The 15031-nt window shown below is 49.5% G+C and overlaps 1 protein-coding gene across 7 annotated transcripts in view; it reads right to left on the reverse strand.

The window, feature by feature from the left end:
- The window catches only part of MACROH2A1 (macroH2A.1 histone), an 87135-nt gene that overhangs the window by 45840 nt on the left and 26264 nt on the right, over positions 1-15031 (reverse strand). For all 7 annotated transcript variants that reach the window (XM_025860961.2, XM_025860957.2, XM_025860962.2 and 4 more), the window contains exons 3-4: positions 9338-9444; positions 8718-8915 (exon numbers count right to left, since the gene is read on the reverse strand). In XM_025860961.2, coding sequence (XP_025716746.1) covers positions 8718-8915; positions 9338-9444 — 305 coding nt within the window. The remainder of the gene's footprint in view (positions 1-8717; positions 8916-9337; positions 9445-15031) is intronic.

Here is a 15031-nt window from a genome sequence, read left to right on the forward strand (position 1 = left end):
CCAACTTTTACATCAACATGGATGGGACTGGAGGAGATTATGCTAAGTGAAGTAAGTCAAGCAGCGAAGTCAATTTGTGGAACATAAGCATGAAGGACATTAGGAGAAGGAAGGGAAAAATGAAGGGGGGGAAATTAGAGGAAGAGATGAACCATGAGAAACTATGGACTCTAAGAAACAAACTGAGCGTTTTAGAGGGGAGGGGGGTGGGAGGGTAGGTTAGCGTGGTGATGGGTATTAAGGAGGGCACGTACTGCATGGAGCCCTGGGTGTTATAGGAAAACAGTGAATCGTGGATCACTGCATCAAAAACTAATGATGTATTGTATGGTGACTAACATAACATAATAAAAAACAAATATCAAATGATCAGATTGTACACCTAAATGACCAATTTTTTTTTAAAGATTTTATTTATTTGACAGAGAGAGACACAGCGAGAGAGGGAACACAAGCAGGGGGAGTGGGAGAGGGAGAAGCAGGCTTTTCCCGCTGAGCAGGGAGCCCGATATGGGGCTCGATCCCAGGACCCTGGCTAGGATCATGACCTGAGCCGAAGGCAGAGGCCCAACAACTGAGCCACCCAGGTGCCCCAAATGACCTTAATGTTAAAAGCCAATTCTATCTCAATAAAAAAAGAATTCATATCCATATCTCAATAAAAAAAGAATTCATATCCATAATATAAAAAGAAGTACTGTGTAACTCATTTAAAATAGATAGCTAATCCTATTTTTTTTTAAAACTGCACAGAACACTAGAACAAAAGGAATTATCCAAAGGGCCAAAATTTGTTTGTGCAGATGCTAAGGCTAACTGGTCACCAAGACAGTGCACACCCACTAGAATGGTTAAAATTTAATTCTCAAATTAGCCTGCCTTGGCAAGGATGTAGAACTGGAATTCCCATTTGCTGCACTGGGACCACATACTTTTACCACCACTCGGGAAAACTATTTGGCACTCTCTACTAAAGCTGAACATATAAATACCCTGTGATACCACAATTCCACTTAAAGGTATTCTCCCAAGACAATACAACATGTGTGCACCAAAAAGCATGTACTTTTGTGCAGGAATCTTGGTAGGAGCCTCAAATTGGAAACAACTTAAATATCTCCAGAGCAGAATGGATAACCACATGGTGGTAAATTCCAACCATGAAATGCACTGACTTAGTGCTATCTGCTACATACAATAACTTAAATGAATCAAACACAACAATAAAGAAAAATATATACAACGCAATGAAGTTAAATGTACTATGAAGACAAAAAAAAAAAAAAGGTCCCTTAACTTGCTCAGAAAAAAGGTCCCTTAACTTGCTCAGATTCCATCTAAGGCCCTACATCTCCTTTTTTTATTCATAGTTGTGTACTTATGGGGGACTTGGATGTCAGTGGTCAAAAGGTACAAACTTTCACCTAGAGTTCCAGTTCAAGATGGTGATAGCGGAAGACCCTGAACTCACCTCCACCACAGACACCCCACATCTACACCTATTGATACAGCAATTCCTTCTGAAGAACTGAGGGCTGACAACAGCTTCTACTAACAAAAGATAAAGAGACCACATAGAGAACAAACAGCGAAAGAGAGGGAGACATGATAATGAAGGGAACCCCCACCCTTGCTGCTGTGAACTGTGGTGGGAAGTAACCGAGGCACTGAGGAGCAGATTTCTCTACCTTGGGGCACTGAAAAAAATAGCCTTGGTTTAAGAGAGCAGCTAGAGTATAAAAGATCCAGCCCTAGAACTCCACCAAATGGCAGGGAGCTGCTGGAACTCTCTCCAGGTCAGAGGAACTGGTTAGTGCCATGGTTTACATTTCCCCAAAACTTTGGTAGCACAGGTGGATGGGAGCAGGGTCCCGGTGCCCAAAATCCAATATCCTTGATGAACACAGATAAAAAATCCTCAACAAAATATTAGCAAATTGCATTCAAGAATACGTTAAAAAGATCATTTACCACGATCAAGTGGGATTTATTCTGGCGATGCAAGGATGGTTCAATATTTGCACATCAAACAACATGATGTACCACATCAACACAATGAAGGATAACTATTATATGATCGAGAGGATCAAAAGATGCAAAAAAAAAAAAGCATGTGACAAAATTCAACATCCATTCATGATAAAAACTCTCAATAAAGTGGGTTTCATGAACAGCCATTTTTCCAAGGATGACATACAGTTGGCCATCAGACATGAAAAGATGCTAAACATCACTAATTATCAGGGAAACACAAATCAAAACCACATTGAATTATCACCTCACACCTACCAAAATGGCTGAAATCAAAAGGACAAGAAATAACTGCTGGCGAGGATGTGGAGAAAAATGAACCCTTGGGCACCGTTGGTGGGAATGTAAATTGGTGCAGCCCCTATGCAAAACAATATGGATGATCCTCAAAAAATTAAAAATACAGCTACCATATGATCCAGTAATTCTACCACTCGTTATGTACCCAAAGAAAAGGAAAACACTAATTTGGAAAGATATATGCACCCCTATTGTTTATTGCAGTATTATTTACAATACCCAAGACAGAGAAGCAACCAGGTGTCCATCAGTAGATGAATGCATAAAGTGGCATATGCATATATTATACACATGCACAGACAATGGAATATTACTCAATCATATAAAAGGATGAGATCTTGCCATATGCAACAACATGGATGGACCTAGAAGATAGTATGCTAAGTGAAGTAAATCAGAGAAGAACAAATATCGTATGGTATCACTTACATGTGCAATCTAAAAATCCAAAGAGATGAAGAAAACAAAAAGCAGAAACAGAATCATAAATACAGAGAACATTAGGCTGCCAGAGGAGAGGTGGGTGGCGTGGCGGGCAAAATGGGTGAAGGGGCGTAGGAGGTACAGGCTTCCAGTTACAAAGTCAAAAGGATAAAAGGTACAGCAGAGGGAATAAAATCAATGGTATTATAATAAGGTTGCACAATTGACAGATGGTAGCTACACTTGGGGTGAACACAGTGAAATCTACGGAGAAGACAAATCGCTATGCTGTACGCCCTGAAACTAACATTGTAGGTCAACTATACTTTTTTAAAAAAATACTACAAAAAAAGATATAAACTTCCAGTTATGAGATAAAGAAGTACAGGGGATGTAATGCACGGCACCCCAACCATAGCTAACAATGCTGCATGGCACATCTGAAAGTTATTAAGAGAGTAAGTCCCAAGCGCTCTCATCACAGAGAAAAACAAATGCCTTTTTTGTATCTACATGACACAATGAATATCATCTAAACTTACTGTGGTAACCATTTCATAACTGATGTGAGTCAAGTCCTTACGCTGTGTACCTTAAATGTATATAATGCCGTATGTCAAGCATATCTCGATAAAACTGGAAAACAGTGCTACAGAGGATAGGAAATGGACGTTTTAAGCAGAATGTGTATCATGAATGCACAAATATATTCAAAGAGAGTCCAGATGTGTTATTAAAAATAAAAATGTTTTTAAGCTATTGCCCCGCTCGCCCTACAGCAGTTGGCTGTCAGCCCTCCACCTACAGAACAGAGGGGCCTCTGCCAGGGCAAGTAAGTGGTCCACAGTCATAGGACACACGAGGGACGTGATGTTTGAGCTCTGAAATTCTGCATTTGATTTCTGGTTCTACTAGTGACGTAACCTAGAGCACACTGCTTAACTTCCCTCTGCCTTCGATTCCTTGGGGGGAAAATGAATCTAAGATGGGAGATCTGCTAAACCAGTGGCCTTGAGAGAAAGCTGCCAAACCCTGTCTGTGTAGGACAAGCCATTCCTCCTGGTTCTCTCCAGTCTGGCCAAGTCTCTGCCGTGCGAGGTTCCTAGCCCACAACAGAGTAGTTGAGGTGCACTCAGATGCCTCGTGAGAGGTCACTACATTCAAATCATAGTAACTGTTCCCCTAGGTTTTACATCAAGGCTATAGTCAGGGATTACTTCCCTTCCCAGTCTTACTGATTCAAATGCCATTTTCTTCTATGAAATGGTGACAGTAGCTGGTAAGATTTTTTTCAGACCCTGGCAAGAGGGGAAAAAGCTAGCAAGCAATACTCTTTGTCCATCTCCAAAATGACTGACTTCGGGGAATTTAATATTATTCTACAAATCCAAAAGCTCCCATGTATTGTACCTGCACCCAGCTTCTATTCAGTCAAGAGTCAGAGGGAGACCTATTTAAGAACAGGCAGGGCTGAGTGTCCAAAAAGCCTTATGTGAAATCATCAACCCAAGATGACCTATGTCCAGTCTCTTTCACCCAGATGTCAGACCTGCTAGGAAGCTCAATAAAAGGCCAGCAAGATTTTGCAAGGATGGCAGCTTCACACAATAACCAATGTCTTTCTCTGGCATCCCTTACCCAAACATTCATCACTCAATTTTCAGTTTAAATATTTCTCTCTCAAAAAAGAAACAGGTACTCAACAAAATTCATCGTGGGCTTCCTGCCAGGCAGGAGGAAGCAAGCATATCTTCATGACTCAGGGGGTGATTTCCACATGGGGGTGGAGTTCAGTTGGAGGGTTATACGGGTTTATGTTTGAAAAGTCCTGGGTGAGACTGAATCACTATATTGTACACCTGAGACTAACAGAACACTGTATGTTAACTAACTGGAATTAAAATGAAAAAACAAAGAAACCAGAAAAATCCTAGGTGAGAGAATTTTTTAATCCAGACTTCTGGCAAAAACGGTCTTCTTGCAGATCCCCTAAAGATTATCCTATGGCTCTCAGTAAATAATCTGACAAGGGGTCTTAATGTGGACGATTTAAGCATAAATGGCTTCCTTCGAACCTTCAGTATTTTATGCATTTGAAAACCTAATCTTACGAAGGGTTCTGAAACTTCTCTAACTGCCAGAGGTGTGCGTGTTATAGGAACATCGGAAACCTCACATCCAAGTCCTGTCAGGTTCTCTCTGGGAGGGGACAGGCAGGCTGGTTGGTCCTCTGTCACAAGCGCTTTCCCGCCAGTCACTTGAATGCCCAGACAACTTACTCTCGAAGGCCTCTCTGTTCCAGTGTCACCTTACCAGAGAAGCCTCACCCGACCGCCTCTGTAAAGTAAGGCTGCCTCTGGCATCCCTGCTGTGTTTCTGTCACGGCACCCGCTTCCCCCCAACACCCCTTCTGTACTGACTCCGCCCCCCTCACTAGCCCAAAGCTCAGCAAGCACCCACAGAGGGCAAGGGCCTGCTTTCACTGCCGTACCCTCACCAGCAAGAGGAATGAGGAGCACATGCAGATGCATGGCTACTGACTAAATGCAGGCATCTTCTTTCAACAGCTTTGGTGTTAACTGTTAAAAGGAGGCGGCAGAGTTAGAAATTTCTGAACGGGAAAACATGCTCTGTACGTGAGCAACAGCCCTCAGAAATCTGTCTGCTGCAGTAAGCTGCCGTTGGGGACTCTGTCCTACAGATCCAGGAACATGGACACCCACATACAGTTAGGGTCCCTGTGGCACTGTTGGTCGGAACGCTCAGAATAACCGCAAGTTCATTCGCAGAGAACTGGTTAAAACGGTTTTGCGTACTATCTAGGGCACCAGAACCACACCATGGAATTCTCGAGAGCCAGCTCTATGCTGAGAGGGGCAGAACAAGGGGGTCAGAACAGCCGTGAAGGTGTGCGCCAGGCACTGTCGTAAGGACTTGACCGCATTTTCTCCTAAGCCTCCCAAGCACCCTGTGTTCGGTCTCCATTTCACAGATGAGGAGACGGAGCTACCAGAGAAATTAAGTCACTCACTAAGGTCATGCAGCCAGAAAATGGCAATTAGATTGCAAAGCCAAGTAAGCTGGCACCCTTCACCACTGTGCCACCCTGCCGAAACAGTGGGTAGCATCTTTTATATGTGTTTATATCTAAAGGCAGGGACGACGAGGAGGGCTTTACGGATCTCTATGCTTTTCCACGCATAGACTTTCTGCAAGGTGCAGAGATGTTCATTACAGAGACTGCTCTGGGGAGGCAGGGGGCGCTGTGCTGAGAATTCTTACAGCACCCCCCTTTGTACCATCCCCACTCTTACACACATTACTGAGGCACAAACACAGTGCAAAGATTCAGTCATTGAAATGTGAGCCTGGAATGGACCCCATCATTTTTATGGGAGGGGGTAAACTGAGGCCCAGACTTGCCTGAGGCCACCCAAGTAGGCAGGAGGAGCCCCAAGGCACCATCAGGGCCCTGGACTCACAGCCCCAGTGGGTTCTGCTGTCTCCTCTCTCTGGTTCCACGATAGCTGACTCGGTTGTCACAACTGGAGACTTTCAAAACCTCCCAATTACATCGAATTGGGGGGAAAATTATGATTTGGAATTCAAGTGTTGACACTTGAAAAATACCAACTCCCTTTTACTCCAAGTGCTTTAGCATGTTACTAAGGCTTTCTCCTCATGTCTCTGGAAAGGTTATTTTCAGAGCATTCCACTTAAACCTGGAGATGCAGGTCCTCTGCTGTTTCTGGGAGCTGACACCACAATTTACATTAAACAAATGTTTTGAAAATTAGCTGTTCACGGTTCCAATTTCAGCTTCCCCCAGGGTTTAATGTTAGCCAAATACTGGTACAGTAAGCAGACAATGTGTTTTATTGTGTGGAAGAAAAACAGACCACCATAACAGACTTCCTGCTTTTGTAATCAAGGGGAAAGCTGAGTGTTTGAGTGATTATTGGCGTATGGTTATTAGAAACAGTGAGTTCCAAATATAGCTACTAGAGCTACAGACAGACAGACACAGACACACACACACACCCCCTTCATTTCCAGTCCAAAAAGAAAGAAACAGCATTCCTAGCGTTTGGTAAAGTGGGAAGGCCAAAAAGCCGTCAGACAATTCCTACTCGGGGAAGATCAGCGGTGACAGGAGCAGGGTTCAGCCCAGGGTTGCCCGAGGCACACAGAGGGGCTACTCCACGTCAGTAAGCAGTGGGTCTGCATGAACAAGGGCCACGCTCGGGCCACAGCTGGAGGAACACTAAGCCAAGCACCAAGGGCCCTGCTCTGCGGGCAGCCAGCTTCCTGGGGCCTGTGGTCCAGAGATGAGGGACCTGGCATCTTCATCTTCTAACACTTTGAAAGGCTTGCACAGGCACGTCCCCCTGCCTTCCCTGTCGCCCTGTTCCTCCCCGCAAATGTAAATGTTGAAAGGAGAGAGAGAAACAGTTCAATCTGCTAATTTTATACTTGGCAGGAACGAGTAAGGGAGCATTCTGCAACATCCCCGCCTGGCCGTGAGCCTCCCCCTAGGACTTGTGAGCTAGGTGGGGTGTACGGAGCTGGAAAAAACTTCCAGGACACTCTTCAGTTACAGGGTTCTCTCTCAGAGAGTTGGGAGTGATTCTCAGCTAGGGGGTTGGGGCAGGGCGGTGGCCTGTGGGCAAGATGATTTCAGATTTTGTTGTTTTCAGGGAAGCATTTGTTCACACCCAGCAGCATGTACAAAAACTACAGCTTCTTCCACCTCAACTACCAAAGGCTGGCAAACAGTGTAGATAGGAAGTTGGGGGGCTGGAGGCCTGCTTGTGGACCAGCTCAGGGTGGGGGGACATGCTGGGAGGGTGGACGGGAGTGGGGTGCAAGGGCAGTGCTCCTGCAGCCTGGCCTGGCAAGGTGTCCTCACCATCTCAAATGGGCAAAGGCTTTGGGTTCTGGTGGGAAGAATGTGCTGACACTGCATCTGACCCACAAGGCATCTCTAAGGAGCTACTACTGAGGGTCTCACAAAATAGGCAGGTCACCTTCTGCCAGAGGTAATTTCCACCTAGTCTGGCTGGAGACCAGAAGGATCAAACCTGAGGGGCTGCCCCAGGGCAGGGGGGAGCAGGACAGCTTAAGATTCCATTTTGTTAAAAGGAGCTCTCACTGTCCGGTCCCTGGCTGGTTGGCCCTGGAGGCTGTGACAAGAGCTCAGAGGCTGGGTCCAGTGAGGCAGGAACACAGAACACCTGTTCCAGTTGCTCTGGGGCCTCCCGCCGTTGCTCAGACAAGGGAGCGCAACCACCCGCAGGCCCAGACCTCCCAAGGCTGGGCTGCCGCTCCTCCACCACGAGGATCGGGGCTGGGGATTAGCCGGCCTGCCCCACCCACGAAGACATTAGGTCACACTACTGAGAGCACTTCACTCGCCACAAAAAGATCGGCACCTGGGACCTCATCTCAGTCCAAGCTGGGACTGGCAGGAGCATCTGAATTTCTCTGTTTTCTTCCTTAACAAGGCAACCATTCTGAAGAGCTAACTGCCTGAACCATCCTTCCTTGAAGATGCTCAGAGGACATGCAGGCATGGCAACATAGTGAGAGTTCTGAGAGCGTCAGGGGCAAGTAGGCAGCCAGCGCCCTCAGGTAGGACTCGATGGCAGCCGCCCCAACACAGGAAAGCTCCTACACCACCCAGGTCCCTTCCCAGAGGTGTAAGCCTCTGCCTGGCAGGCCAGGAATGGGGTCCTTCCAGTCTGGGGCTATCTGCCCCAGCCTCCTCCCCACATCCCCCTTGCCTGCAGGAATCCAGTTTTTCGCTCAGATTCTGGTCACTGGAGCTGGGCTAGCCTCTCTGCAAGCAGCTCCCACACGTTCCTTAGTCCTTGGATAAGCCCTCAGCAGGAGGGAGCCACTCATGACCTCACCGACCTGCACCTGCCCTGCCCCAACCCACATACACCTGCCCAATCACGTACCTTGGATTTCCGGGCCCCTTTCTTGCCTCCTGCTTTCTTAGACACGGGCTTCTTCTGGGATGGAGACTTGGCCTTTTTGGCTGGGGGTGGCGTGATGATGGCTTCCAACTTCCCTTTGGATCCTCGTTTCTTTGCTAGCAGCTCCGGGTGGATGTTTGGTAACACCCCCCCGCTGGCTATGGTGACTCCTTTTAGCAGCTTGCAGGAAAATCAAGGTAGCAGATGGTTAGCCTATCTACCCTGTCTCTGACCTTCAAGAAGTCTGCCCTGCCCATTCACATTCTTGCTTTGCTTGGTCGAGCTCCTTCCTCCACGGCATCTCCAAGGATGCTGACAGGACTCATGCTCAGTATACAGGGAGCAGGTCCTCAGAGTCCCTCACTCCAGTGAAACTTCACTATCTTTCCTCCAGGGAGGGCCAAATACCTTGTTTCATTCCCTCCTGTCCCCAAATAAAGCCTTGAGGAAAAACTGGCATGGGGGGTCAGAGAAGCTGCTAATAGTCCAAAACGCAGTGCATACCTCTGACAGCCAGCCAAATGCCAACTTCCCTGTGTCTCTCGGGCAGCAGGACTGCCTGCCCAAGCGTCTGGCAGGGGAGGGAGAAGAGTGCCCCATACCTGATTCAGCTCCTCGTCGTTGGCCACAGCCAGCAGGATGTGTCGGGGCGTGACCCGTCCCTTCTTGTTGTCTCTTGCTGCATTGCCCGCCAGTTCCAGAATCTCAGCTGCAGGGAGCAGAGTGGGAGAGCATCCGGTCAGGTGAGAGCGTCAAGAGAATCTCAGGCAACCTCCCGGGCCCCACGTTCACGGCCCTGGGCACGGGCAGCAGCCTCAGGAAGCAGCTACCCCGAGGCATGAAGCTGCAGGTGCTCTGCCCCATCACACTCTGAGCTGAGTCGCACAGGTGTTGAATGGGACCAGGAGGCCCCTCCGCTCCATCCCCTTTGTTTTGGAGATGAAAACATGGAGGTCCCCCAGTAAGAAGTGGTGGAGCGCACACGTGACCCTGTTTCCCACAACAGGCTGCCTGCAGTCAGCCCTCCACACGCCACCAGGACCAACCCTGCAGAGCCAGCAGTGCATGCGGCCCCGAAAGTGAGCCGTGCATCCTGAGCAGCGGGTCATGCCTGCGTTTCTGGGACGGCAGGGGCTTGGCCAATCTCTGTTGACAAAAGCAACATCGAACACCTAGATATTCAGACTCAAAACTAAAAGCATATGACGGGATTCCACCAAGTCAACATCCTAAAAACATAAAGAGAAAGAGGCAGGATGCAATAGAACAGGCTGAAGAAGCCTAACAACCAAACACAACGTACCAAACCTAGCAATGCTTGATGGGATACTGATTACAAAAAAAATGAAAAAAAAAAGAAAAGTGAGCTATAAAAGTCATTCTGGACAAAACTGAGATCTGAACATAGACTGCATATTAGATACTAAAGGATTATTAATTTTCTTGGGTGTGACCATAATGTCACTACTCTGGAGAGAACCCTGTTTACAGGAGATACGTGCCTAAATACTAGGGGCTGAAGGATTTTGACGTCTGCTATTTACTCTCAAATACTTGCAACAAACTCCACAGAGTAAAGCCAATGTGGTGATATGTTAAGTGCTATTAAATCTAGGGGTGCGATGTAAGTGTCCCTCATTCAGCATTCTGTATGCTTGACACTGTAGAACTTTCTAAGATTTTATGAGAGAGAGAGAGCACACACAAGCAGGGGAGGCGCAGAGGGAGAGGGAGCAGGGAGCCTGATGCGGGACTCGATCCCAGGACCCTGGGATCATGACCTGAACCGAAGGCAGACGCTTAACCAATAGAGCCATCCAGGCGCCCCAACACTGTAAAACATTTTAAAAACTCTCGGGTTCATTTGCCCGGCCTTCAGAGCAAGCCCTCACGGGATAGGACGACGGCTCTTCCACAGCACCAAAGATGGGCAGAAATAGCAAGTGCCCTTTGGCAAGAGAGTTTTTCCACCTCCGCAGCATAGTTCTCTTGGGAAATGTCGACATCAACCTTTCCTCATTTTTCTTAACCCAGATTGTCCTAGAACGTATCTTACACTCCCCTCCCCACATCAGCAATTCTGCCCGTGCCACCCGTGCCACCGCCCTGCCTAGGACCACTCCCCTGGGGACCAGGCTCAGGCCCGACCGCCTCTTGGTACTGAAGAATTCCTTGTATTCCGGGTTGTCAGTACTAAAGATCTCCAGCAAAGTCAGAACTCAGAATCATTATAAAGTAAGGAACAGATCCCGTATTTAAACTGGACAGGATTACATAGCGCACATGAAGGAGTGCTAGCGGCTGGGTCTGATGCAGTACCGACGGTGTAGAACACTGAACAACTGCTTGGCTACTCCCGTTCCTAGTGGCAGTGGTGGGAACCAGTCACACCTGGCACAGGTTTCCACTAGGAACCCAAGGCAGTAATCACGTCACTGATGACACTGATGGGCCACGTAGGCCCATGCCTACGTGGCACTCCCAGGCCAGAGTCCCTCACCTTGAATTTCCCATTTGAGAATCACTGGAGGGAGGCCCTGTGAGGTCAGGGTGAGAACCAGTACATTTCCCACCCTTAGCCGTTAATCTCAACAGGACTGTTCCCCCTGCAGCCTGAGTGCAGATGGAGGGGGAGACGGCCCACCTGCCGGTTCCACTGAAGCTTCCCTGTAAGTGACGGTGGCAGTGTGCTCCAACGTCCAGCAGAGACGGACCTATCTTGGCCAAGCAGGAAAGGGTGCCTGGGATATGCCCAAGTGACCCTAAGCGCCAGATGCCATGATGCAGAAATGGGCCCAGCCTGGGCTTCTTCCTCCTTCACTCCTGGAGGATGCACCACACCTGCCACACTATGGTCCTGCCCATGGCTGGGGAGGAAGCTACAGTAGGAGCCTCACCTGATGTGAGCACAGCCTCGAGGGGTAAAGGCAGAGAAGAGAGCTAGCCATAGCAGTTCTGGGGGGGGCCCAGGGGGCCAGGGAGGAGCAGGTGCGACCACAGAGTTGTGGCCATCTGCCATCCCCCCTGGCCTCCACTATCCCCTCACCTCCTCACCATCCCCTGCTTTCTGGGGCCACAGGGAAACATGGGCCAGTGTCTGCAGAGCCAGAATGTACAGGAGGAGTCTGGTGGATTACCACCTTTTCCCAGTAACACGCTAATGCTCTACGTGGCCTTCATTAGACAGACACCCACAAGGGTGCCCTCAGCCCACCCCTCTGGCATGCTCATGGGAAATTACGGTTTCTCAGGCAAGTGGACGTGGCTTGTTTCCTCTTACTGCCGGGAGTGGTAGTGAAAGGCTCTCTCGCAGAGAAGGTACATGGCCACTGTGGGGAGAAGCTGTGGTCTTATTTTAGGCACTGCTCCTTTAACTTGTTCTGAGCACAGTGATGGACACAAAGGCCCGGAGGGAGGGGAGGGGTCACCGCAACTCCGAGTGGCCTTGGGCCGCTCATTTGGGTGGGACACAGACGGCCTGTGACACAAGGACATAAAGCACAGGAGTGACCTGTGAGGAGCACCCAGGGCTCAGGAATCTGGAGATCAAGTCTCCAACAACCCCCTCACTCCAAGAGCTTTTCTTCCCCGACCGCCCGCCCAGCCCCCAGGCTCTTCCTCTGTGGCTGAAACCTCAACGGCCCAGTTTCTCCACTTGGGAGCTCTCCAGGAGTGTGCTCACCTACTGCTAACTGGGCCTGGATCCACCCGGGAGTGCCCCTGAGGGGTCGGTGTCAGGTGGGACGAGGAGCCTTGCAGCTCCTCGGAAAGAGCTGGGCGGGGGTCTCATTCCTCTGCCTTCTTCACCGAGGAGCAGGGAAACCCACGGCTCCGCTCTTGCTGCAAACCCCAGCTCGCCTTCCATCTGGACACGCCCAGAGGACTGGCCCTCCCGCCCTCTACCGCCCAAGGGTGGGCCCTCAGCTCCACCTGTGGGGCGAGGGGGTGTCAAGTGGGGCTAACAAAGAGGGGCCCAGAGCCACACTGCAGCTCGGTGAGCAAGAGCCCGATCTTCTGCTTATTCCTGCGTGTTTTTCAGAGGGCAGTTACCATAGCAACTCCTTTGTCCAGGGACACACGCGAGACAGAGCACCTCAGAGGCACACCTTTTATGAGAAGCATGTTCCACGCCTGGCCGTCTGGGACACATCTGGTGGCAGAGAGCTGGGGTGCTTTAAGCAGCCCAGAAAGATGGAAGCTGCATCTGACAGTGAAGAAAGGCAGGAACCCAGAGCACGAGCTCAGCCATTGCCAGGTCTTCAGGAGTGCCCACCTCTCGTCATCAGGCCCGTTTTGGCATCAGCCATCACAGGGGCTTTCCTGGCCAGGAGAGGGCTGCCTGCTGCCGAGGGAGAGGGGAGGTGGGCGACACCAGCTGCTCGGCAGGACGGAACAGTTCCCCTCGGCTCTGGACGGGGAGAGGGTGCTGGCTGTGAGGAACGGGGGCAGGGCACAGGCCCCCTCCAAGGAATTTCCTCATTCACTTCCCTTCCTAGTAACTGATCCTCACCTCTGCGAATGACAGCAATGGCAGGGTCATAGAAGCCCCAGGCTCAGGGTTGTGCACGGTTCCTGCCACCGCCCCACCCCACACACCCGGTGGGAAGGGCCCACAGGGCCACAAGCAAGGGGGCAGCCCCCTGGGAAAGCCAGAGCCAGCTTCAGCTATGCCTCCACTTGCATGGAACCCATGCCTTCCTGCAAGGGAGGGCTTCTTACACCTGATTCATCTTGAATTTTAGAAGGTTTTATGCATCTCTTAACACCTGCCTGGATTAAGGGAAAAGGATTCTGGGAAAGAGAATCGGGAAAGCACCAGACCTACAGACGCAAGTCCTTTTCACGGTTTCCAGAGCTCAGTGCTTGGTTGGATTCTCCCTTGGAGGGAGCTTTCAGGAGCCACAGCCCTAGGGGCTACAACCAAAACAAATGGAATCTGCAAGAAACCACAGGAGGAAACTGGGCAAGAGCAGTTAGGAAAGAAGAAACAGACCCCTCACCAGGTTCTCCACCGGCTCAAGCCAAGTCTTACTGGCCAGCGACAGGAATAGTTTTGTTACCAATGACCAACAGTGGACAGGTTTGGGGTCCAGAGCACTTGGGGTCAGCTCTGGAGAGGACTGTAAGTGTGGGAAGGTTCCCAATGATAAACTGCACGGGGACAAACTGAATGATGAGCAACACCGGCCAGCTTATGAGCTATTTCTTTTTTTAAGATCTTTTTTAAGATCTAACTTGCAAAACACCCAAATATCTCTGGTTCCGACTCCTGGCCAGGGCCAGTCCGGCAAGTAGGGAGCCACTGGATCCGTTATCTGTAGTGACCGGGGCCAGCGAGGCAACCTTATTCTCTCCTCCGAGCAGCAAGCACTACCGAGACACCCCTGGGCCCACCATTCCCCAGGCCCACGGAGCATGATTGCTTGAAGGCCGCTTGACAAAATGCCCACGGCCGTGAATAATGGCATTACTTGGAAGCGTTTTCAGCTACAGACCAGCTGTCTGAACGTGAATACCTTTGACAGGTCTCCTTTCCAAGTTCACCCAGAGACCAGAGGCTTAGAGTCTCCCTCCCCCGCCCACCCCAAACATCTTGAACTGAACCATATCTGTTGTATGGAAGCATTCCGTCTATCTTCCTTGAGGGAGATGAAGTCATGGCTTACAGAATTAGATGCCTAACAGCTAACAGGTGACGTGTGGAGGCTGCGCCAAGCTCTAAACACAAACCTTGCAAAGGCAAGAGTCGGGGGGCTTCTCTGGAGCCGTTTGAAGCATCTCTGCTAACAAAAGAAAGATTGAAAATAACAACCAGAAATCAAAGGAAAGCAAATGTTCACGTAATCCCAAGGAGAAAACAGATATTTGCTATAAAGCCAACAACATGACGAGCAAACTGTTTATTGTATTTCTTTCAATGCATCGGGCTTCCATCAGCAGTTCACGGAGTTCAGAACTGTTTTACACCATTCTGGAAAGCCTTAACCCAATCAACCCCAATCGGAGAGTGATTGCTCAGAGTTTCCTGCATCCTGACTGTGCCGCATTTTCCTCCAATTCCCCCGGGGGGCCCAGAATCCACTGGCCCACATCTCACCTTTTCAGGAGATGAGCGGCAAGAGTCTGAAACCTGCCGAGCTGTCAACCTGAGGCTCCGGGGCCTCACTCATGGGCCACAGCAAAGCTCTCCAGTCGGCCTGTCCTGGGCCTCAGAGGAACCAGGGATTCCAAAGAGAATCAGAAGGTAGCATTTGTGTGTATTTGTGTGTGTGTGTGTGTGTGTGTGTGTGTGTGTG

The sequence above is a fragment of the Callorhinus ursinus genome, unplaced genomic scaffold (genome assembly GCF_003265705.2).
Source record: "Callorhinus ursinus isolate GAN/ISIS: 27379988/994484 unplaced genomic scaffold, GSC_fseal_2.0 scaffold30, whole genome shotgun sequence".
Taxonomy (NCBI): domain Eukaryota; kingdom Metazoa; phylum Chordata; class Mammalia; order Carnivora; family Otariidae; genus Callorhinus; species Callorhinus ursinus.